Genomic DNA, 23,207 nt, shown 5'->3' on the forward strand with positions numbered 1-23,207 from the left:
GCCTAAGCCTGTTTCCTTCCCTTCTTTCCCACAGATGTCCATCCTGAGGGCATTCCCTAGTCAACATCCTGCACACCAAGCTCCATCCCCGAGTCTGCTTCTCGGGGAACTCAACCTGCAACAACACCTTAGGGGTCACAGGCTCAAATGCCTTCAGGGGCCTGGCAGGTAATATGAGTGAATGAAGCTGGTTGAGTTTAATATAACAGGGAGTGGTGGGGAACTAGGTAAATTGGAGAGATTGTGTCCCATCTAAATTTTAAAAAATTGAAAAACACCATTGTGTACTCCGGACAATGTGTGTGAGTTCAATTCAGCCTGCAGGCCTCCTGTGTATGACCTGTGCTTTAAACGTATGCTCTCTCTTTGGTTAATTAATATATAGACCCTCCCTTTGACATGTCTTTCGTGAGTTTGGTCAGAGTAGGTCAGTCCCTAAAAGCTTTCCCAGCTCGTAGTGTGGAAGCTCTGACCCTGCCAGGGTGAACACTAGACCCTGAACTGCAGGGTCCCACTGAGGTACTGCTTGCCATGAGGCCCACCTAGAGCCAGCCTCCTTCTCTGACTTTTATCTTCTTTTTTTCCTTCTTTTATTTTTTTTTTTTTGCAGGGAAAGATTTGCCCTGAGCTGACATCTGTTGCCAATCTTCCTCTTTTTTTTTCCTCCCCAAAGCCCTGGGGCATGGTTGTATATCCTAATTGTAAGTCGTTCTAGTTCTTCTATGTGAGCCGCCACCACAGCATGGCAACTGACAGACGGGGGGTGTGGTTCTGCGACTGGGATAGGAACCTGGGCCACCAAAGTGGTGAGCACTGAACTTTAACCACTAGGCCATCAGGGCTGGCTCTCTGACCTTTAGCTTAAATCTTAACACCTGCTATTGTCTGTGAGTAGCTCTGGCCCCTCTCCCTTCCCTTGTAAGCTTTCTAGGTTGTTTCCAGCTCTGTTGTGTCCTTTTGGAAGAGCCGCCTAGTGGTGTCAGGGGACATGAGCCAGCATGGGACCTGGGGAGACAAGATGCTGGCTGCAAGGGCCTCAGCCTTAGAGGCCTGGGCCAGTTGGGAACAGAGAACCAAGCTCCTTTTGGATGGGAGTTGACCTTTGAATATAGCTGTCACTACCTGCATGGTGGGACCATACCCTTTTTGAGGGATGGAAGTGATCTGGGCCACATCTGGTCTGCATGTTTTGCTCCCAACCCAGACACTCAGGTCTGCCCTGCTGGGTGGCTTCATTGAGCCAGAGAACAAAGAGGGAGTGTGTGCCCTGAGCACAGTTGCTATGGCAACCTCCTCCCATCCCTGGGGACTGCTGCCCACTTCACCAGAGCCTCATCTTATCTGCGGCCCTTGCTGCCTCCATGAGCAGTTGAACTTGAATCCCTGAGATGAAGTCCTCGAACATGGATTACCTTCCTGTATACCTTAGATTCAGGGCTCAGTGGGCCAGGTTTCTGCAAGACACTGTGTCCCGCATGTCTGTTTTGGGCTCCCAGGGGTTTGTGAGAATGAAATCCCATGTGTGTGGGCCCCACACTTGTGTGGTCGGTAAAACATGCTCATGAACTGGGCTTAGTGTCTGAATAAAGGCATCATTGCTACAATGAAAACCAGAGGGTGAAACAGAAAACGATTTTAACAGAAAAAGTTTATTTTTAAGAAGACACAAACAGCTATAGCTCTATAAAGAATACAGTTCAATTGCTGGTAGCAAGCCAGTAAGGAATGTTTGTTTTTAAAAAAAGAAAGACAAGAAAAACCCTTTGTAATATCACCCCACAGAGGGCTCCCTTCCATTTTGTGTTGGAATTCTAAGAAGACTGGGATTACGATCTCTTCTAGTTTCTGCTGCTTCTTGAAATTTTTATCGAGGGACAGATTCTTATCACTGGGGGGAATTGCCTTATCTCTACCTTCTAGTTTAGGACACTGGTCTGTAAATTCCTGTCTCCCTTATTTTTCTTAAGTGCATTGTTGGCACTCAGTAAGCATTGAACCATAAGTGCTAACTGAACAAGAGTCCATTCCCTGACTATGCCTAGTAGGACTAGCCAATCTTCTGTCCTCATTTTGCTTTTGGCAAGTGTAGTACTTTTGCTGCCTTAGAGTCCGAGGCGCAAGCCTGGTTCCCTTCCTAAGTCTGGAAATCCTAAACAAAAGGCAGAAAGAAACTGTTTCAGGAATGCTTTCAGATAGGGAAATCCTAAAAGTTACTTGTGTCTCTGACTTTTTAAAATTTAGATTTCAGTAAGTGGGTAGATCCCTGGGCTCAAATGACAGACAGCAAGCTAAAGGTCCTAAGAAGCAATTTGCTTAGATAGGAAAAACTGCAGCCTGAGAGATGTGTCTGAGTGACTGAGTCCATATCGAATTCAAGTCCTAGCCTTCTGTATGTTGGCCTGTCCAGAATTGCCACAGAGGAGTTTCTTCAAATGGCTTCCTGGGAGAAGCCAGCACAAACCAGTGGAAAGAAGGTCTCAAAAGGCAAGAGAAGGGAAATTCCTCAGGAGCCGCCACCATCCCCTTCTCCTTGACCAGCCCCATCAGACCTGGACCTGGACCAGCGAACTGATGAGAGCACTGGATAGGGTGTGTGTGATCTATTAGTGAATGGGGCCTTCACAGTCCAGGTGGAGAAACCATGCTCACACACACAGGCCCATACCTTCTCATTCACTCGTATCCCCCAATGTTTATATGAGCAAATGTGAAAATGTGAATCTGAGCTTTAACCCCCCAAGTAGCATGAGAGGTAGAGATGGGAGTGAGATGGAGAGAGAAGTGAAAAAGCTTTAAGGAATCCTTTTAGAGGTTCAGAGGTGAGGAGGCGGTGGTGTGCTGAAAGCCTGCTGGTTGTGGTACTGCATGGGGCATCCCAAGGAGTCCATCCTGGGGGCTGGGGGCCCAGGAGGCAGGGGGTTTAGGCAAGGAAGAACTGTGGGCACAGAATACCTTCTATACCTCATTGGTTTTCTTGCTGGGGCTGAGTCTAGAATAGGTCCTAATCGCACTAGAAATTGAACACATGGACATTCTGGGTTTTAAAACCAGCCATTGGAACCAAGAGAGCTGGTGACTTCCCTAGGAAATTGTAGACTGGAATGGAATCTCATGGCATGGGCCACCAGACTTTCCAGAGACAGCCCTAAACTCGTGATGGCAGTAGGGGGCAGGCCAGGGCAGATAACCCAGGCCAGGGGTCCCCAACCACAGTTTCGGGGAGTAATCATGGGACAAAAGAAATAAGAAAACTCAGAAATCCCTTCTTCCCTGTCAGCTTACCCCAAACTCGAGGAAGCAGAGGCACATTGGATAATGAGGACAGGAGGTCTGGATAGAAGAATGATGGTTTCTATATCGAGGTAGTCAGTGAGAGAGAGAGAGAGAGAGAGGCAGAAAGAATGAATGAGAGTCTATGAAGGGCACCCTATCGAAGAGTAATGGTTGACTTATGCAGCCCCTTCTCCACCCACCTCTGTGCAGACTGGTCTGATAGTGTAGTAGGTGGGAGGGCAGTGAGCCACATCATCCAGTACACAACCCAATTATTACATGGGCCGGTCACAGAAATGCCTGTCCCAGAAGGTAGTCTGGACCAAGGGTCAGCAAACTATGACAAGCGGGCCAAATCCAGCCTGCAGCTTATATGGCCTAAGAGCTAAGAATGGTATTTACATTTTTAAAGTGTTACAAATAACAACAAAGAAGAAGAATATGCTACAGAGACTGTATGTGCCCCACAAAGCCTAAAATAGATTCTATCTGGCCTTTTACAGAAAAAGTTTGTCAACTCCTGGTCTAGATGATGGGGGAAAATCCTACCAATCTCTGAGCATTCCTGAAAAGGGAAACCAGAGGAGGTCCAGGAAGAACAAGGGAATAATGGAAATAACTGGAAATACCACTCCATATGACTAGGACAGCCCTAAAGGGGCACTGCCTCCAACTCCACAGAATAGTGAGGTATGCGTGAACTATGGAAAGAAGCCCAAGAATAGATAGAGTCACACTAAGGAGCATTAGGCAAAGAATGTTCTGGAAAAGAGACTGCATGCAGAGCTCAGTACTGATTAAGGAATTCTGTTATTGTTTGTTAAGATGGAAATAGAGATTGAGCCCAGGGATTGACAAAATATCAAGCAAGGTGAAGTTTCTAGAACACAACTAAGTATCTTATGAGCATCTAACAGTCTGAAAATATTTCATAAAGTTTAAGAATGGAAGGATAAAGTAGATTCTAGGAAAACCTATATTGGTTTGCCCTACTTTAAATAAACACCAATTACAAAAGTTCACACTAAAAAAAAGTAGAGACATTAGGGGACATTGACAAGAGGATTCTTCATTTTTCAAAAGAAGTCACCAGAAGATTCCCTTACACAGGAAGCTTCTCTACTAAAAAATGGAATTTGATCTATAAAAATTCATTTATCAAATAACTTTTAGGGAAAACATCTGTTGTACAAAGTAGGGTACAAATAATGACTCTGGAGGGAAAGGAATGTTTGTACGCTGAAAATTGGATTTGTCTTTGGATTCATGAACTAAAGAACTCTTGAGCATTTTTCCTTAAAGCATATGTATTAGTTAACTGAAATACCTGGGAAATTCATGTATCATAAAAGTAGAAGCCAGCTGTAGGTCTTCTATAAATGTAGTGCTTTAAATGAAAAAACACTGGGCCCAGAGGCAGGAGACCTGGGATTGAGGCCAGGCCCTGCCACTGTGTGACCTTGTGTAAGTTATTTGACCTTTTTGGGCCTCAGTTTCCTCATCTGTAAAATAAGAGGTTGGTCCCTTTCAGCTCTAACATTCCGTGACTACAGATAAATATAGAAATAAGATAAATACAACAATCTAAAAATAAGAAATATTCCCCAAAGTAAGCTTTGGAGTCAGTAGAAAAGAGTAGCAATGAAATATAATAAAAAGAATAAAATTTTAACTACTAGCCAGAGTAAATATATCTCATTTAAAAATTAATGAAAAGATTTGTAATTTACAATTGATCAGGAGAGGTAAGAACATACATATTGATATTTCTTCACCATCATACATATGGAGGAGGAAATGAGTTTGGGGTGACTTGTACAATGAGCACGATGCTGCATTTGCATGCATAACATTTTATAAAATTGGACATTAAAAAAAACTCAATGTCATGTAGGGAATAAATTTCTGTAAAGCTTGGCATTAAAGAGAGGCTGAGAGGGGTTAACTGTTTGTTCTAGTTCAGATTTTGTTTGTGGATTTGTTGATATCAAATTTCACTATTTAGGCAAAATCTTAAAATCAAATATACTTCTGCCAGAGCCCTCTTAGAAAACAGCTACCATGGTGAAGACAGGTATTCAAGGGTTGGCAAAACCAAACAAACTAACACCTTTTCCTTTTTCCTATTTGTGAATTAAAAAAAAATTTTTTTAAACCAAAACAGGCCGGATGTGCTGGCTAGGTCAAAGCAAACGTTTTGCAGGTTGAACAATCTGGTAATTTCTTAACATTGATTCAATCTGGTAATTTCTTAACATCAAACATATACTTGCTCAACATGACGATATCCATCACTTGGCCAGAGACTGATCACTGTAATGACGGCAGAAATGACAGGAAAGATTGGAATCATTTGGAGAGTCATGGCTATAGCGACTTAGGGGCTTGAAGAAGGAACATCACTGGAATACACACACACACACACACACATACACATATATATTCCAGGGATGCTGCTGCTGCTGGTCCTGGGACCACACTTTGAGAACCACTGGCCTAGATTTTGGGCCTTACTAAACAAAAGTATATACCTATTTCACATAATCCATTACTTACACAAATTTCCTTTTGCTAAACTTATTAAAAGCGCCTCAAATGTGTGTCTACAACCATTTACTACTGTATTGCTCTATAAATCTGTTTCAGAGTGTTCTAAAACTTTATTTCATGTCATTGTTTAAATCATTATAATTTTTGCTGCTCTTTGACAAAGGCAGCTCTTTGTACCTCTTTCCCACTCTCTTGTCCTTTTAAATCCCTAATATCTTAGTCACTTATAGCTGAAATACATGCAAAGGCTTCAGAGGGACTGGGTGCTCTGGTATAGATCTGGTCTTATTCTCACACCAAGCTGAAGTGATAGCACAAAACATAGATAAGTGAAGGGGGAAGCAGAGAATTGTGTTCAACAAAGTTGTACCTCCAATAAGTTTAATCACCACCACTGATACCAGACGACTGACATCGCTTGGACATTGATTGGACGGTTTCACCTTTCACAAACAGGACACATTTTCACAAACTCTTTAAATCCTTGCGTTCTGTTTCTCAAATGATAAGTAGTATTAATTCCATTTGTGTAAAAATGTTAATGATGTACAATATGAATTATCTAGGCCTTCTCAGTGGCTTTTAGTAACCATTTCTGAGAGTCCCTTGGTAGTAACCACACTGAACAAGACTGGGTATCAGGACAATTTAATCAACCATCAGCAATTTACTAAGATAATTCCAGAAGATTAAGATATTTTCTATATTCTGGAGTTAGCTGTCAGGGAATTTGGCCTTTTCATGGTGAAAAATACACTTCTGCAACTAATTGATGCTTAAAATTCTACAAGTAGAACTTCATTCCTTTGGCTTAAGGCTTTTCCCCTGTTAAAATGCAAGCAACCCTCAAAAGAGGTAGCATTCAGCCTTATAATCTCAAAGTAAAGGAACTGATCCCTTTCCTGAGAGCATGCTTTTCTTAGCGAGGAGGAGAACAAACTAGGAGGCACTCAGGAGAGTTGGTGCTGGGAAGCAAGGTCTGGGGAGAATGGAGCAGAAAGAGGAGACCGAGGATCCCAATGACACACCTCCAACTCATTCACCATTTTGCTGAAAGGCTGTCCCTGTCAGCATTCCTACTGAAATGGGTGCTAACTTGCCACCTGGAGCAGGTTATTTAGAAAGCAATCATGTTTTCTGATGATATTGAAGACTCTTTGATGTGTAGGCATACAAAGGTTTACAGCAATGGAAAAAATAGATGGCAACAAAACATTTGGTACAACAACAGATAGGGACAGTTACCCCCCTAAATCAGAAGAACTGTACTTGTCCACAGGAAGAAGATAAAGGAATACTACTTTATAGAGTGCAAATAGCAGGGCCAGGACGAGGGTAAGGCACTTGCATGGCCCTGAGAGTGGGTGCCTCCTTAAATTTTGTACCCCAGGCGCCTCACTCACCTCACTCTAGCCCTGGCCCTGGCAAATCATATATCACCATTATGTTACAGACTTGGTGGTAATGGAAGGCTGCACTGGCGACGAATGGAGCACTGACCATGAACTCATCTTTTTAGGGAATAAATAGTTTGCTTATGAGGAAGAGGGCAGGTGCATGGACAGATCTGCTCAGACTGATAGGTCCCGCAGGATCGCAATCCGATCCGTGTTGTCTACAGAGTTACAATGGATGTCCCGCGAAATACTTGTTGCAAGAGCTTTGTAGATCTCCTTTGTCTTTGCACATTCAAGGTAATGCCTGCTGATCAACTGGTTGATTTGTGGTCATTAAGCTAACACAAACTATTTTGCTGCTTCTGGTCTTGCCTCCTTAAAGGGTGAGCTGTCGGCTAGGGATGCAGTTCACAGGAATTGGAGCTGAAGGACGCGTTGGGGCCAGGTGGGAGACCCAGACAAGAGACTGAGTCAGGGAAAGGAGCAGAGCCACCAGAGAAGCTTCCTCTTGTACTGAGAATGATTTGCTCTCTACCCTCAACATTTGAACCACAAATACATAATGAATACCCACCAAGTGCAAAGCACTCTTAGCTATCAATTAACCTCCTCTCCTGGGGAGGACTTCCTCTACTCCTGACTAGACTGAAGTCAGCCTAGTAGAGCCACCTGCTGCTATTGGTTGGAATCAGAGGAAATGAAGGGGTAAAAACAACTTGAACGAGAAGCTGACCTCCCGGGGACAACTTCATTTCATTTGAACCCTTTGTGTATTCCACTTTCAAAAACTGTTATCATTTACTATTCGCACTAGTAATAGTGACAGAAGTAGGTTCTCTGAAAGCCTTCCTGGAGGGCCTTTCAGCCTTCTTCACCAGTCTCAACGGGTAGGTGCAGAAGGCAGCAAACACTGGTATGTGCCTGGGTGGGAGAGAGAGTTGGTGTTATGATAAGCAAGGGGAGGAGAGAGGTTGAGTGTTAGGAGTAGGAGAGATGTTCAGTGTTATGTTCATTAATGATTGGTAGAAATTCTACAGTTTGGTTGATTGTTTGAGACTAGGTCTACATGTTGAAAAATATTAAATGAATATTTCCAATCCTTAATGTTACCTCTGACCATACAATCTCTGCCCCAAATCCTCTTGTGCAAATGGAAACACTACTGGGCATTTGAGGGCCACAGTGATGATGTAGAAGATATTCTAAAAACTCCAGACATACAGAGTATTGTAGAGAAAAGCAAGACTCAAGGTAATTGAAAAATGTAAAGGTGTCTGGGCATTCAGCTTTAGATTCTTTTGGGAAAACCACCAGAGGAAGCAAGGTGAGGGGAGAGGCAAACCCACTAGAAGTAGCAAACAAGAAGCTTCCAGAAAAATCAGCAGAAGTAACAAGTCCTATACTATGTGAGTCTCATACTCAGCTTTAGAGTTCAGCTATTCATAATGGTTCCCAAGGAGAAGGCCCTGGCAACTTTTCTCTTCTGTTAGGCAAAAAGACGAACACTCCTTCATTTCTCTACAGAGGAAAATGTTTCCATCTTTTGGAATTCTGAGTCTGAGGCAGACAAGTGTGGCATTCATATATAAATTAAGGCCAGGAATGAATCTATTTTATTTCAGACAAAACTCCTGAAATTTGGTCAGGACCTTCAAACCAAGTAGTTGGAATGATTTCAAAAGCAACTGGGAAGTGCTGATTGCAAGTGCTGATTGGTGGGCCTGGCCTGTGCTCACAAGCCTAGAGTTCAGAACTGTACCAACCAAGGACCTAGGCCTAGGGCTTCTGTGTGCCAGGCCCAAATCTCCTCAGAACTGAGTGGTTTTTCAGCTGCTCTGTCCACTGGAGTGTGGGTAGTTAAGAGCTTGCTTCTCATTGGTGAGCAATGTGACCTATCAAAATCAAGATCTGCTTGTCTCTGGAGCAGTTTTTGCATCCTCCAGGCGGTGGACCAATGAATCTGTTGGGTGGGAGATGAAGGAGGAAGGGGTCGGGGAATGCTTTTTGCCAACAGACTACAATTTCATTTGACTTTTCTTTTTCCCTCTTGGGAATGGTGGGCAATTAACCCTCCATTCTTGGTCAGCCAGTTTTCTTTGTTCAATGCTTTGTCTGTTTTTTCCCCCAACCTCCCAGAAACCAGACATGAAAATCAAATGAATCACTGCTCTTGCTCTGCTTAGAAAATTGAACTGACAAGAATAGTTAGTGCCTATAAATTTTTTGGGAGGGTCGCCATGATTATTCTGGGGTCTGTCAGCAACCCATTTACCCCAGTTCTTACACTCTCCCCAAGCATGGTTAATTGAAAGTTGGTCAAACAGCAGAACCTAAATGGCAAAAAGTAGCCCTTTTTTGGTGTTATGAGCCATAGCAACTTGTAAGGCTGCATTTTAGATTTTGGACATATCCTTTTAGTCTATATGTTCTCGGTTTTGGAACAGAGTAAGGCTTCCTTTAAACAAAACAAAACCAACCACAAACCACAATCTGAACTAAATGGTGGGGGGCAAGTTACACTTTCTTACTTTCTCCTCCTTGAGCCTTTGATGATGCTGTTCCTTCAGCTTACTACTTCCTGTAATGAATCTTATATGCAAATGAAACAAGAGTTCTTAGAATGCAGCATGAGCTGGGCACAGATCCTAGCTATCATTGCTGACAGACACTTGAAGGATCTTCAAGGCGCCTGTGCGAGTTACCTTGGATAGATTTGAGTGAACGAATGGCTGCCTCGTTTATTGGCTGAGCTTGGTTCACCCAAAGCAACCCAGTCCTGACCTTTTCAAGCTAAGGAGTGGTGGGGGCGGGTCTATATGTTTATTGAAACTCATCACTCTGATCTCCGTGTAGACAATCAAACTTAAAAAGGCATGAAGTTCAAGACAGAGACACATTCATATTTTGTACGACAAAAGCCATTCAATCAACCCCATGCCGAAATAAGTGCACACCTGCAAACCTCTTGTGGGGGAGAGTTAAACCGGAGATGAAGAGGCATCAGTCTTTCTGTTTCTCCATACAGGGCCATCAAGGCCTTACCAGGAAAGGGAATACTCAGCACTGGCACCCTATGCTCCCCAGGTTTGGCAGCCCCCGATCTGCTCTCACCCTACACCCCTCAGTGACAGGAGCCATGGTTGGAGCAGCCTGACCATTGTTTGAAAAGATGGCATATGTGCGCTTGCATCTGAGAATTTCTTCTTAGTGCACACCATTGGGGGAAAATAAGGAGAAAATCGGTAGTCCAGTAATGGTAAGACCGTAAGTATGAAAACGTAAAGTGTCTGAAGATGCTTAAAGTGCCTGACGATTTTAGTTCTAGATAAAGTGGCCTCTCTCCTGCTGTCCAGAGTGTGAGTTAATGTAAAAGAAATGTAGGCGCTTTTGTTATTTCCATGGTTCCTTTTTAAAACTCTCTTCCCCCTTCTCTATTCAAGTTTAGTAACTAAACCCTGCTTGCTGAACCCAGGGCTTAGGTACTGGGGTTATCGGTGGTTTCGTAGTCTTTTGAAAATTGTGCAATAATTCTCCGAGCCAGTGGGTTAGTGGTCTTCAGCAGTTCAGCTGCTGAGGGGCGGGACCTTGGAGTTGCCTTGCTTCCCTTCTTCTGTAGCAAGGCCTTGAAATCATCGTTTCTGCCAGCATCTAGGTTGGCACTGCCACTTGACCCTGCAGAGGCAGCCAACTCACTAATTGGAGAATCAGCTGTGTTCCTTATTGGTGAGTGGGAACTTGGTCTACTGCCGCCGGCAAAGGCCTCACCAGGCTCCTTCCAGCCAAGCAGCTTTCTTTTGGACCTAAATAAGAGAATGTTTGTTTTGAGTGAATTCATGTGGCAGACATTTCCTAATGCTTCATATAACTTCAAGAATGCCAGTGACATGATCTGGGAACTTCTCTGCAGCAGTCTTGCAAGCAGTCATACTTACCAGCTTTCTCTCTCACCACTAAGTCCTCAGAGTCCCTTGTCCGGACCCCTGTCCCTACATTCCTTTCAATGCCCACAGCTGGAGTCACTTGGCCTGTGCCTGCAGGCTCAGTCCTGCCCAGGTTCTGGGACCGAGGAAGAATTTAAGGAATCAAGGCTAGTAGCTCAGTGACTCTGAATGAAGACAGCCTGGGAGCTGATCCTGTTCTGAACTGGTGCCTCCACTCCAGTAACTGGATTCTTCCCAGTTTCCTCACCACTGAGCCCCTGCTTTGTGCCCCTGTCCAATAACTGGGTCCCCATCTGGTCCCCCCTTGCCTGAGTTCCCGCTTTGATACTCAGCCTCGTGTCCCCCATCACTTCTCGAGGAGATTTTTTGGTACAAGAAATTCTGTGAAGGGTTAAATGTCTCTGACTGTGGACAGAACTGTGAGAGAGCAGATGGAGCCACAATAGGCCATGCAGTTGCTAGGAGACAAGGGGCCTCTCACTTCGCACCTGGTCCTCCCTTCCCCACCCCTCCTCCACTTCACCCAAAGATGTCAATGAAATAGAGATATGAGGCCCTGGACTGTGTTCACATAAGTGGGTATCTGAACTTAGTCTCCAGTTTCAATTCTAATGGCTGCTTAGAGGTAGCAGTTTTTCTTTTGGTATAAAAAGGGAAGGCAATTACAATAGGAATTAAGGAAATCAGTCCAGACCTGTGTATTACAGTAAATAAATCTTCAGTTGTGCGTGAGGCCACAAACACGTCATCATCATCTTCCGCAATCCATTCGGCCGTTTTATCACTGATTACACTTTTTTCTTCGGTGTTTGGTTCCATAGAACTTCCTAGACATAAAAACCAGAGGGAATTACTTTGACTACAATAGTTAGGACAAAGCACATCCTTATACGTATTTCGTTTGATGTTCAAAGCAACTCTGGAAGGGCAGCAGGGTGGAGACTCTTAATGCCTCCATTTCGCAGAGGAACATGATGTTCAGAAGGTTAGTGATTTGGCCAAGGTCGAGTGAGTGGTGAAGATTGGCCTGGGTCCCTGTTCTCTCATGTCTTTTCCATTACAACAGGTTGCCTGAGCATTCTCTTGTTTTAAATGCATCATTTTTAAAAATCAAGGAGCTGAGAGCAATCTAAAGCAATGACTCAACCAGTAGGTGGGAGTGGGACCTATTTGAATCTCAGAGGGAGCCTGTGGAGTTTGAGGAAGCATATTCTAAAATTACCTGTGGCTTTGATTTGTTTGCTTGTTTTAGTCACACTGATTTAACTTACTTGAAAGTCCAAATCAGCTTAAGGAACACCATAAGATTTTGATGTTTGGTGTTAAGGATTCAAAAAAGGATGAGAAACATGGATGAACCTGGAGGACACTATGCTATGTGAAATAAGCCAGTCACCAAAAGACAAACACTGTATGATTCCACTTATATGAGGTACCTAGAGGAGTCAAATTCATAGCGACAGAAAGTAGAAGAGTAGTTGCTAGGGGCTGTGGGAGGGGGTGATGCGGAGTTAGTGTTTAATGGGTACAGACTTCAGTTTTGCAAGACAAAGAGAGCTCTGGAGATAGATGGTGGTGATGGTTGCACAACACGTGCAATGTACGTGAATGTGAATGTACGTAACGCTACTGAACTGTACACTTAAAAATTATTAAGATAGGGGTGCTGGCCCGGTGGCATAGTGGTTAAGTTTGTGTGCTCTGCTCCAGCGGCCCAGGGTTCACAGGTTCGGATCCTGGGCATGGACCTATGCACCGCTTATCAAGCCATGCTGTTGCAGGCATCCCAAGTATAAAGTAGAGGAAGGCTGGCACAGATGTTAGCCCAGGGCCAATCTTCCTCAGCAAAAAGAGTAGGATTGGCAATGGATGTTAGCTCAGGGCTAATTTTCCTTACAAAAAAAAGAAAAAAGATTAAGATGGTAAATTTTATGTTATGTGTATTTTATCACAATTAAAACAAAAAGAGACAGGAACAAAACAAAAAGGATGACAAACATTATCTAGCCTAGTCTTATTTATTGTTCCAGGAGGATCTATCCTCAAACCATCCAAGAAAGTGAACTCCCTTTCCTCTAGAAAGCACTAAGACAGGCTGCTGCTACTAACATATTGCATTGCTTCAGAAGCCTGCAAGCCTGCCATGCACTTGAACTCAGTCTGGGAGGGTACTGAGTCTTGTGCATGAAACTGGATTCAGTGCCGCTAGTGAAAAGTACTCTACAGTGAGGTGGAAAGAGAGTTTCTAACGCAAGGGATGCATGCCTCACTAGGTGGATGGACTCTTAAGATCCTAGGGTGGTAAGACCCAGTTTGATTTTATTATCTCAGCACTGGGGGTCCCAGGGTAGACTGGCCCAAACTGGTCAGTGCTGATCCCAAGGGCAGTGAGGCCTATTTAGAGTAACCCAGGCCCTCAAGAGGTACCCCCTACCGACTTGGTCATCCTGGAATCAGGATCATTATTTGAGGGCATTTGCTTCTGTCTCTGGCACTCCATCCTCACCGTCATCTCTCCTGGGATTGAAAGGAAAAGCCAGCAGACAGTTTACTAACCCAGAGGGCTTGCCTCCCTTTCACCGTCAGCCTGCGACGTTGAAGTTATCCTTGTATCAGGTGGTTGCAAGTGGTCTCCGGTGGGGGGACACTTGGCATCTTCCTCCAGGGTGATGATGGGGCTGAGAGGCAGTCTTGGTTCGCCCGCATAGGCCTCCATTTGAGCTGTGGGTGAGGTGAGAGGCAGGTAGAGCACACTGGGCTTTTTTGGTACAGGAGGTGGAATCTTGCCTTTCTTTTTCTCAGTTTCTTCCAGGCTCTGGAGACTAATTCTTTCAGGCAGGGATCTCACCTTGGGGCCCTCATCCTCCGCACTTCCCTGGGGAGATTGCTGTGTTCCTGAGAAGAAAGCAATAGAGGAACTGGCAAAAGGTGTGAAAACAAAAGGTGAGGGTGCTGTGGACTCCCCTGGGCTTCTGCCCTCAGGGAAGCTGGAGGACTTTGGTTTCCGCACCACCATGTAGATGTCTTGAGGGAGTGGCCTCATGTGTTGACTTGAGCTCTTGGGGGTCATAGCCAAGGTAGGCGAAGTTAGTGAGTACTCCTCAGGGACAGTTGGTGGCTTGTGGACCAAGCTTGGAGGCCTTCGAGCCAGTGGGGGCTTCTCAGCTATGGGAGGTTTCATTTTTCTTTCTGGCAAGGTGAAGACTTCTGCTCCTGATTCCTCAGCATAGTCAGGGCCCTCGATGTCATCTTCTGGCTCAGATTTGCTGACTGACCTCAGGCGAACAGACTGTAGGTCAGACTGAGTAACCATGGGCATGATTGGCTGGTTGGGGCTAGTTTTCTGGGCCAGCTTGGCCCCAAAATTTGTATCTGAGTGATGCCGGCTCACCTTGGTTTTGCTTCGGATGGAGATACTCATCCCAGACAGATCGAGGTTGGTTGAAGAGGTCAACGGTAGGTCAAATGATAGCCGTGACTTGGAAATTTTCTCCATTGGTGATGTCGGGGGTAGTGATGACTTCCTCTCAGGTACCACTGGACGCACTCGGACACTGCCGCTTGAAGGGGGCAAGTGGCCCAGGGTCAAGGACATGGAGACAGTGGGTGTTGGTGTCTCCGACTGGCTGGAGTAACCACTGGAGGGTGACATCAGCCCTGTGGCCCTTCCTGGGGAAGATACTTCCCTGGCCTCCACCTCGATGGAGAGTTGGGAAGGTGTAGTGGCTCTGGAGGTGGAAGGGGAGGCAAGAGACTCTGAGCTGCCCTGAACTTGGGTGCACTCAATGACTGTGGTGCCAGTGGCAGTGCTGGAGCTGGACAAAGATTGGTAGGTGTCACCAGACTTCCAGTCAGTAAGATACCAGTGGTGGGAGAATTGTGTACTTTCTGGATCTTTGAAGGTTGGCACAGCTGGGTGACCCTGAGCATCCGGGTGGGATGAATGATGTCCTTGGCATTCCAAGGAGAGGCAAAGGCTCCTGGGCCTCTGGTCCTTGGGTAGTGCTGATCCACCTTCTGGCAAGAGGACTGGCTCGTCTTTGACCAGTGAGACACTGCGCATTGGTGGGGAAGGCTTCTTTTTGGCCTTCTTGAGTGAGATACTCTTGGACCTCTGCCTTCTGTGCTGGGCCTCCTGTTGGGCACTAAGGGAGGCAATGTTGTCAGCACTGTTACTGCCCTCAGAACTTGTACTGGCATAAGGCAGGGCACAGGCTTCACTGGTCTTCTGTTCCTCGTCATAGTCCACATCTGTGGTGCCTGAGTCTGTGGGCACAGACAGTGACCGCTCCCGGAACCTGCTGGCCCCACCTGGGCCTGTCTCCAGCCTCGAGGTACCACCAGTCAGAAGGCCAATCTTGGAGGGTCGTTCCAATACTTGCCTTCGTTGAGTAGGGTGCTCAGAGTAGCCAGCTGATCCACTGCATCCTGCTGGGTTATCACGAGTGACAAAGAGGGTAGCAGCCTCCTTAGGAACCAGAGGTGGCAGTGTGTGCAGAGAGACCCAAGAATTCCCAGAGGAAGGATTTTTTCCATTTTCATTGACTTGATTGCTCTGATTGGTGGCACTTGGAGTCATGTAGGTAAAAGCATCTCCCTTCCAGGAAGTGGAGAACGTGGACTCTGTTGGTCCATTGCAAGAACCGGGGACGCTGTACACCATTCCCATGCTCTCCATGCCAGGAGGGTTTGTGCCACCACGTGCCTGGAGAGGTTCTTCTGGATCACTAGAAGGATTTCTCAGTACTGGCGAGGTGAGATTTGGGAACTGAGCTTCCTGACCAACTGCAACTCTGCCATGAACGCCTTCTGGAACTGAATGACTGGGCCTGATGTCTGAGGTGGTAGAGCGGACCACACTGCCTGCTGGGCTGTTGCTGTGACCTGGAAGAGGTAAACATAGAACGTTAATGGTGCAGCCAGGGATCCCCCAGCATCTGTCTCAAGACGGGAACACCAAATTTATGCCAAGAATCATTTGCCAACAGCTTGGTCAGAATTCCTTGGTTCTTCCTTTCCATAGATGAAGATGCTGGGGAAGTTGGGTCCTTGCCCATCACTACACAGTGAGTCACAGGGTGCCCTTGAATTGTCCAGATGGGTACCAAAGCCTTTCCAGTTTGGATTATTCCTTTTAGAGCTGAAGTGGCATGTGGGACTACCTTGGGTTTTTCCCGTGCTTTCACCCCAGGCTCATGAAACCATCACAAACCTCAGCATTCACCTCTCCTGAGATGAGAGCAGAGGCTTTCGAATTGATAAAGGACAGCACTGTGTGACTTTCAGCTCTAGCAATGCATCTGGAGTATGCCACAGCTGGAAATCTCAGAGTCTGGTTGCATTTTTGGCACCTGTCACTTTTTAGCTTTGCAACATGAGAGACTTAGGATAACCTACAGATGTGAGGAAACCATTCAGATGTTCAAAATCCCCAAAGATCTTCTCATCTATACAACAATTATTACTGTGATATCATTATTATGATTATTATTTCTACTACTACAATGATGATTTATAATAGCTGCCACCATTTGTTGAATGCCTACTCTGTACCAGGCCTATGGTAGGCAAATTACATACAATAACTCTAATCCTCACAACACCACCACCGGGTTGGTACCATCATCCCCAGTTTACAGATGAAGAAGCTGAGGCTCAGAGAAGTCACATAACTTGGCCAAGGCCTCATGGTTAGTAAGTGGAGAAGCCAGGATTCACAGCCACATCGCTCTTGTCTGTGCTCTTTGGCCAGCATTCACTTAATGGCAGTAATGGTTCTGTTAAGATGGTGCTTTTAGCTATGATTCCCTCCTTTACCTATTTGCCTAAATCTGACATATGTGGTTATAGTCCATTTATAATGGGAAACAATAACATAATGAATTTACTAGTTTGGGAGGCCTGTTCTCCATATTCAGTTGCTACCCTTGACAAAAGGCCCTTTGTTACCCTTGATTACCACATTGGCTTTTTCAGGACGTCCAAAGACCCCCTGCCCCGAATTATTCCTTTTCCCCATCCCTGCAATACCACCTGGGTGGCGGGACTGGTGGGAGTGAGCAAGGGGAAAGGTCCGGGGGATCAGCTGCTGGGGGGGTCACCTGGGTCTCGCCGGGAAAAGTTAGAGAATCCAATAATGGTCCGCCTCCGCCTCAGGGTGGACTTGGGGTTCACGGCTGTCTCTGTGTTAAACAACGAGTGTCGCAAACTTGCGTGTTTATCAAACTGCTGCCCTGTAGCCAAAATAAAGACACTTGGGTACATCCTGGTTTCTGTTTACAGTACAGTGGAAATTGGCCTGAGGTAGAGAGAAGGGATGATGGCAGTAGCATGAGCATGAATAGCATCCAGGCAGGAGGTCCTTCTTCCCCATCCCTCCCAACTTGCCACAGGCACCCGCAGCCCCAAGACATACATGCTGGCTTTCATAGGCCACACCCAGGGTCACCTGTGAGTCTTAGGTGGCCAAGAGCCATGGTTTTCAACCCTGGCTACTTATTGAAATAAACTGGGCAGCTTTTGAAACTCCAATACCTGGAACCCACCCCAGAACATTTAACTCTCTGGGAGTAGGGCCCAGGTAAAAGCATTTTTCTCGAAATCCCTAGGTGATTGATTTTTCAGATGTACAGCCTGGGGTGAGAACCACTGGTGTAGAGAGATGAGTTGAGACTAGTTGTTGCTTCATTATAATCTTTTCTCAGGGAAAGCCTTTATGTGGGCCGCTGAGGACAGTGTGTCCGAGAAGCTGCCCCACTGCACCGCCCCCCCCCATCCAGGAAGCAGCCTGGTAGTCTGTCCTTCAGCCACCTGATCACATTTCATCAAAGTTCGCCCCTGCCTGGTGATTGCTATCTATTTCTCTTAAAGTGCTGGGTCAGTCTTTGCTCCTGTGGAGTTGCTGGGGCAGGGGCAGGGTGAGGCAGTGGGGTGAGGTATGCTGCTCCACCCACTGTCTCTCATTCAGCAGATGGCTAACCAAAACCTCCCCTCTCAGCCCCATGGCTGCACATGTACCTGCCTCCCTCATAGAAAGTGGCTCCGTGGGCAAAACTCAGGGCCAGCCTTATCGAGAGTAAGAGAGAAGTTTAGAAACAAAGCATCCACCATCACTTTGTGAGTCTCTCCTCTCAGCCCTCACTCCTCTTGGTACATCTCCCTAGGCTCTGGGCTCTATTTCCTGCCTCTGATTTCCTGAGAGGACGCCAGCGGTGCTGGATGACCCCATATCCAGGGAGCATCACCACACGTGGCTAGAGCTGTCCTCATCGTCTTCAACTTTTTCCAGCATTCCATGGGCTCACAGGGTGCCTCTGGTCACTTTGGGATATGAAGTCTTGATTTCATCAGGTTGCTGCCCCTATCTTCTTCTGAAATGACTGACCCTCCTCCTCTTCCACTTACAGCTGGTGGAGTGTGGAGCATGAATTAATAATGGGCGTGGTATAGGGTGCCACATAGCCCCAAAGTCACAGCCAGCCGAGCTGCATACATTATTTCCCCATTTTCAAGGTACTATTGGGTCCCCCTTTGATCTTTCTTGCCTTGGTCCCCTTCTATTACTTCCCTTCTTAAACACTTGCCATACAAGTTGAGGAGGCCACCTCACTAGAAGACTGAGTGTCTACCTAAAGTGCCACAAGGCCCTTGGTCTGTGCCTTGGGTATGATCCTCCCTTTTACCACCAGCACTCTGAACCCCACACTTCCCCCCAGACTCCTATCTGTGTATTCCAAACCCGGCTTGTGGCACAAGAAGTTTTCTTTCTTCAAACCAAACATAACTCACAAACTTTAAGTTTTCATAGATGTTCCAAAGAGCACACAAGTTCATAAAGTTTTAGAGTTTTCTGTTGTTAACAAAAATTTTGTTTGCTATCAAATGGTCTCAGTTAGTGTGGCAGTGCCAGTAGAGAGTGAAGAAAGAGCAGCCAGAGCCCCCTCTTCTGCATGCCTCCATTCCCTGGTGAGAGCCATGACCTTGACAGTGCAGGGTGAGTCAGCAGCAAAGATAGTCTCACTCCCTCCCCCAGCGCCCAGTGCATTTGGAGAGAATGGTCTCTAGTTGTCATGGAGGGAAGTGAACAGAAGTGGTGCTAAGCAACTCTACCAGAGATGTTGATGGGCACAATGTCAGAGTGCGTGGAGCAGGGCTGAAGCCACCGCTTCTCCTCTAGGATGGGCAGAGGGAAGGGGCTATTCCAGGCAGCTTGCTTGTCGGCAGTGGTAGACAGGCTCAGGGAGGCCTCAGGGGCCCTCACACCCTGGGTGGTAGTCTCATCCTCGCTCAGCTGCCGTTTTGTAGGCTGTTGGGAAAGAAGGTGATGGGAAGGGTGTGCTCCCAACTGGAGATGAGCTGTGCCCACAGGATGGCTGTCTAGGCAGGGAGGTCAAGAGGCTTTGTCTGAGGGGCAGGAAAGCGTGGACAGGCTGCCAGGCTCGACACCTGCTGTGCAGGGCCCATCTTGGTGGGGCCTCAGGGTAGCTCTGCTGGTGAGCAGAGGTGAGCAGCGGCTTCCAGTGGGTAATGTAAGCAACTCAAGGTCTCCTGTCAATGGGTGCAGGGCGAGCTCTGCATGCTGGCTCTCTCAGTGGGGGAAGAAGCAACTCACCATCAATACAAACTCCAGACGCCTGGCAGACTGGGGCCTTGGGCTGGGGGTGGGCTCAGGGGCCTCATCAGCAGAGCGGAAGGTCTGCCCCAGAAGTCTGGCCTCCGAGTACTGTTCCTCATATTCTTCTGAAAAATAGCACAGTGGATACACACTCTTGGGGGCCACGGCCAAGCGCCAGGCTGGGGAAGGACCATGGGCCGGGCTCCTGCTCTAGCTGCCAGGCCTGACTTGCATTGTTTCTTTAGGATATTCCCGGCGTCTGAGCCTCTGGGTTTAGAAATGAAAAAAAATTACTACTTCCCGGGACTATGAAGGCCGAGGAGAAAAGAGAGTCAATAAATTCCAGTTGTGCTGGTTCTGGGACCAATCCCTTGTCTCAATGGCCCTCACCTTACGTGCTCAACTCGGAGAAGAAACTCAGGATGCAGACACCTTTTGCTACTTTATGCTGCAAGGTCCTATCTCTGAAGCCCTGCAGCTCTTCACGTTTTCTGCAACCCTACCAGGGAAATGACCTGTGTGAAGCTTGAAAACATGGGCATTGGGAAGTCCAATGTGGAGTGCTCCTTGGATGTCAAGAACTCTTACTTGAGCCTCCGAGGGCCTGGCTCCCTGTACCTTAGTCCCACTGTAGGTGGTGTCAGGTCCAGGGGAGCTAACGTGAAGGAGAGGGAAGGCGGAGGTAGTGGCATAGAAGGAAGGAGAAGTTCAGGGGCATCGTCAGAGAATAAGAAGGATGCATATGATTTGAATGGGTTTCATTTAAGTGATGAATTTGATGAGTAAATGAAGGAAGTGAGAGGAAAGAATCAACAGGCAGGGCTCTATGCACATTTGAATAAAGACTTTAAGAATAATAGAAACTTGGAGTCAGGAGGGGCCTCCAAGGGTCTCTGGTCCAACACCCCATTCTGGGCTCAGACTTCCTCCTCAGCAGGCCTTCCAGATGCTTCTTTAGCCTCCACACACACCTGCAGAGAAGGGAGGAAACCTTCCTCCCAAGGCAGTTCATTCCATCCAAGGAGAGTTGGGGCCGTTAGGCATGTCAGGAAAGTTCTTCCTTACCAGGTGAAATCTGCCTCCCTCTAGGTTTCCACCCACCAGTCCTGATTCTGCCCATGGTGGCAACACAGAGCATGCTGACTCTTTTTTTCCTGCCTGGTAGCTCCTCTCTTATCTGAACTCAAGGCTCATGGTGTCCCTTGGAATCTTGCTTCTCTAAGGTCACCACTGTCCTGGCAGGGAGGGGGGGTTATGGCTGTAGTCCAGTTGGGTGGCCCATCTGCGGTTTTCTATCCTCTAGAAGAGAGCCTTCATTGGTATGGATAAACGAGAGCTGATAAGACCTCTTTTCACATTGAATGTTCACTCAACAAGTGTCTGCTGAGCCCTTCTTGGGGATCCAGCCCTGTGCCAGGTGCTTCTGGAAACCCAAGGGTAGTAAGAGATGTGATTCTTTACATTGAGAAGCTCAGTCCAGTTAGGTGGACAAAATATAGACCCAGGACTAGTAGATGAATGAGTAAATGAATAAACAAATGAAAGAAAAGCAGTTCAGAACTATACAAGTCCTCCTGAACTGGACGGTACAAAGCGCCTCATCTGAGTGCTTATGGAGGGAATGATGCAAAGTGCAGAACTCATGTTAAAGGTTTTTTAGATGCGGCAAAAATAGAACTTGGAAGCAAGTGTAAGGATTGGAGTGGGGAAGAGGGAGGAAGGGCGTCCAGGCTTGGAAGAGAGGCCTGAGTGGGACAGTGAGTGCCTGGAGGGTGTACAGAGCCTGTGACTAGCACTGAGGTTTTATCTGTATTATTTTATTGAGATACTGTATAACTTACCTACAGTAAAGTGGACAAATCTTATGTGTGCAGTTCAGTGAATTTTGACATATGTATGCCCCTGGTAGCCTCCATCCAGATATTTCCAGCACCCCAGTAGTCTCTCTCATAGCACTGAGTTTTCATCCTTTGCCACTTACATAGGATAAATCCCTCTAGTCATTGTGTATGTTTTTCATATTGTATGTACGTATTTCATTCAGGGACCACATTGTTTTTTCTTTTATCTTAACTTTAATATTGTGCCTAGCTCAGCCCAGGTTCCAAAGGACATGTACTGGGAGTTGATGTTGCATCTTATCAGGGTCTCTCTAGCTGCAAGATATTCTTGCTAAGTGGTTTACATACACTCTACTTGTTTTTTTTTTTTTTTTTTTTTGGTGAGGAAGATTGGCCCTGAGGTAACATCTCTGCCAATCTTCTTCTATTTTGCATGTGGGACGCTGCCACAGCATGGCTTGATAAACGGTGCGTAGGTCCACGCCAGGGATCTGAACCGCCAACCCCGGGGCTGCAGAAGTGGAGCACACGAACTTAACTACTATGCCACCCTCCCCGACCCCTATACACTCTATTTTTAATTCTCACAAAACTGCCATGTGGGGAATTGGAATCCGCATTTTAAAGATGACTGATTAATCTGAAGCTCAGAGAGTTTCGGTAATCTGCATAATATCACACAGCAGTTAGATGTGGGATTCCAATTAGATCCTAGCTCTGTCTGATTTCAAAGTCTGGGTTTTCTCACTCTGCCTGGTGCGTGCAGTCTGAATGCTCAGGCACTGTGACTGGGCTGCTTCTCTGGGTCATGTGCACCAGCTTTGCAAACAACGTGCTCAACAGTATACTCCAAAGACATGGGGCTGGGAATTGGGTGTGAGGTGAGCTCTGGGTGCTGGGTATTGGGCTTCGTTTGGTGAGGCAGTAGCTACCCAGGAGACATGTGGACAAGGTTATTGCAAGAGCGGAACGAGTGAAGCCCAGAATGGGAGACCTTTGCCTTTGGGTGCCAGCATTCCAAAGGCATGGGTGATGTGGCAAGAGAAGGTCTGGAAGCCATGTGGGCCCACACTGTGGGAGTCTATCATCCAGCTCTCTTTGTAAATGGCTTGACCCACTGCTCTGCCTCAGCCTCTGTCCCTTTTCCCCCATGGACTACTGAACTGAAGAAAAAAGGAGGGGGGGTAAACAGCCTAGGTAAATAGGTAGAAATAGAGCCTTTTCGAATCATTAGTCTGGCAGGTGAAAGATGAAAAATGTGTGTTTTGTTTTTCACTAGATTTTAAACTGTTCTCTCTTTTTCTCTCGCCGGTCCCTGTCCTCTTTCTTCTCTGCCTCCCTCCAGCCGCTGCGCATCTCGCCTGCCTGTGCGCTCCGGCCGCAGCCCCCCTCCCTCTCAGTACCTTGCAACAGGCTCTGGAGATTGAGCTGCGCCTCGCGAAGCAGCTCCTCTACACTCGGGGGCCTGCCCGAGGAGAGGAACACGTTCACTGGCTGTCGCCATGACGACCTCGAGTGGGCAGTCGCTGTCGCATTTTCCCGACCCGAGTTAGCTGCAGCTAGGGAAGGAGAGAGTCAGTGAGAGGCGCAG

The 23,207-nt window shown here is 46.6% G+C and overlaps 1 protein-coding gene across 1 annotated transcript; it reads right to left on the reverse strand.

The window, feature by feature from the left end:
* Positions 1-1,629: 1,629 nt before the first annotated feature.
* LOC101400913 (NHS-like protein 2) lies at positions 1,630-23,207 on the reverse strand. Its single transcript, XM_014794875.2, has 7 exons — positions 23,020-23,207; positions 19,773-19,900; positions 19,271-19,466; positions 17,263-17,394; positions 13,718-16,045; positions 11,856-11,988; positions 1,630-11,020 (listed from the first exon to the last, which is right to left on the reverse strand). The coding sequence occupies exons 2-7, from the start codon at positions 19,773-19,775 to the stop codon at positions 10,696-10,698; spliced, it is 3,117 nt and encodes a 1,038-aa protein (XP_014650361.1). The 5' UTR covers positions 19,776-19,900; positions 23,020-23,207; the 3' UTR covers positions 1,630-10,695.

This window comes from Ceratotherium simum, chromosome X, assembly GCF_057802395.1.
Source record: "Ceratotherium simum simum isolate JZ-2026a chromosome X, ASM5780239v1, whole genome shotgun sequence".
Classification (NCBI taxonomy): Eukaryota; Metazoa; Chordata; class Mammalia; order Perissodactyla; family Rhinocerotidae; genus Ceratotherium; species Ceratotherium simum.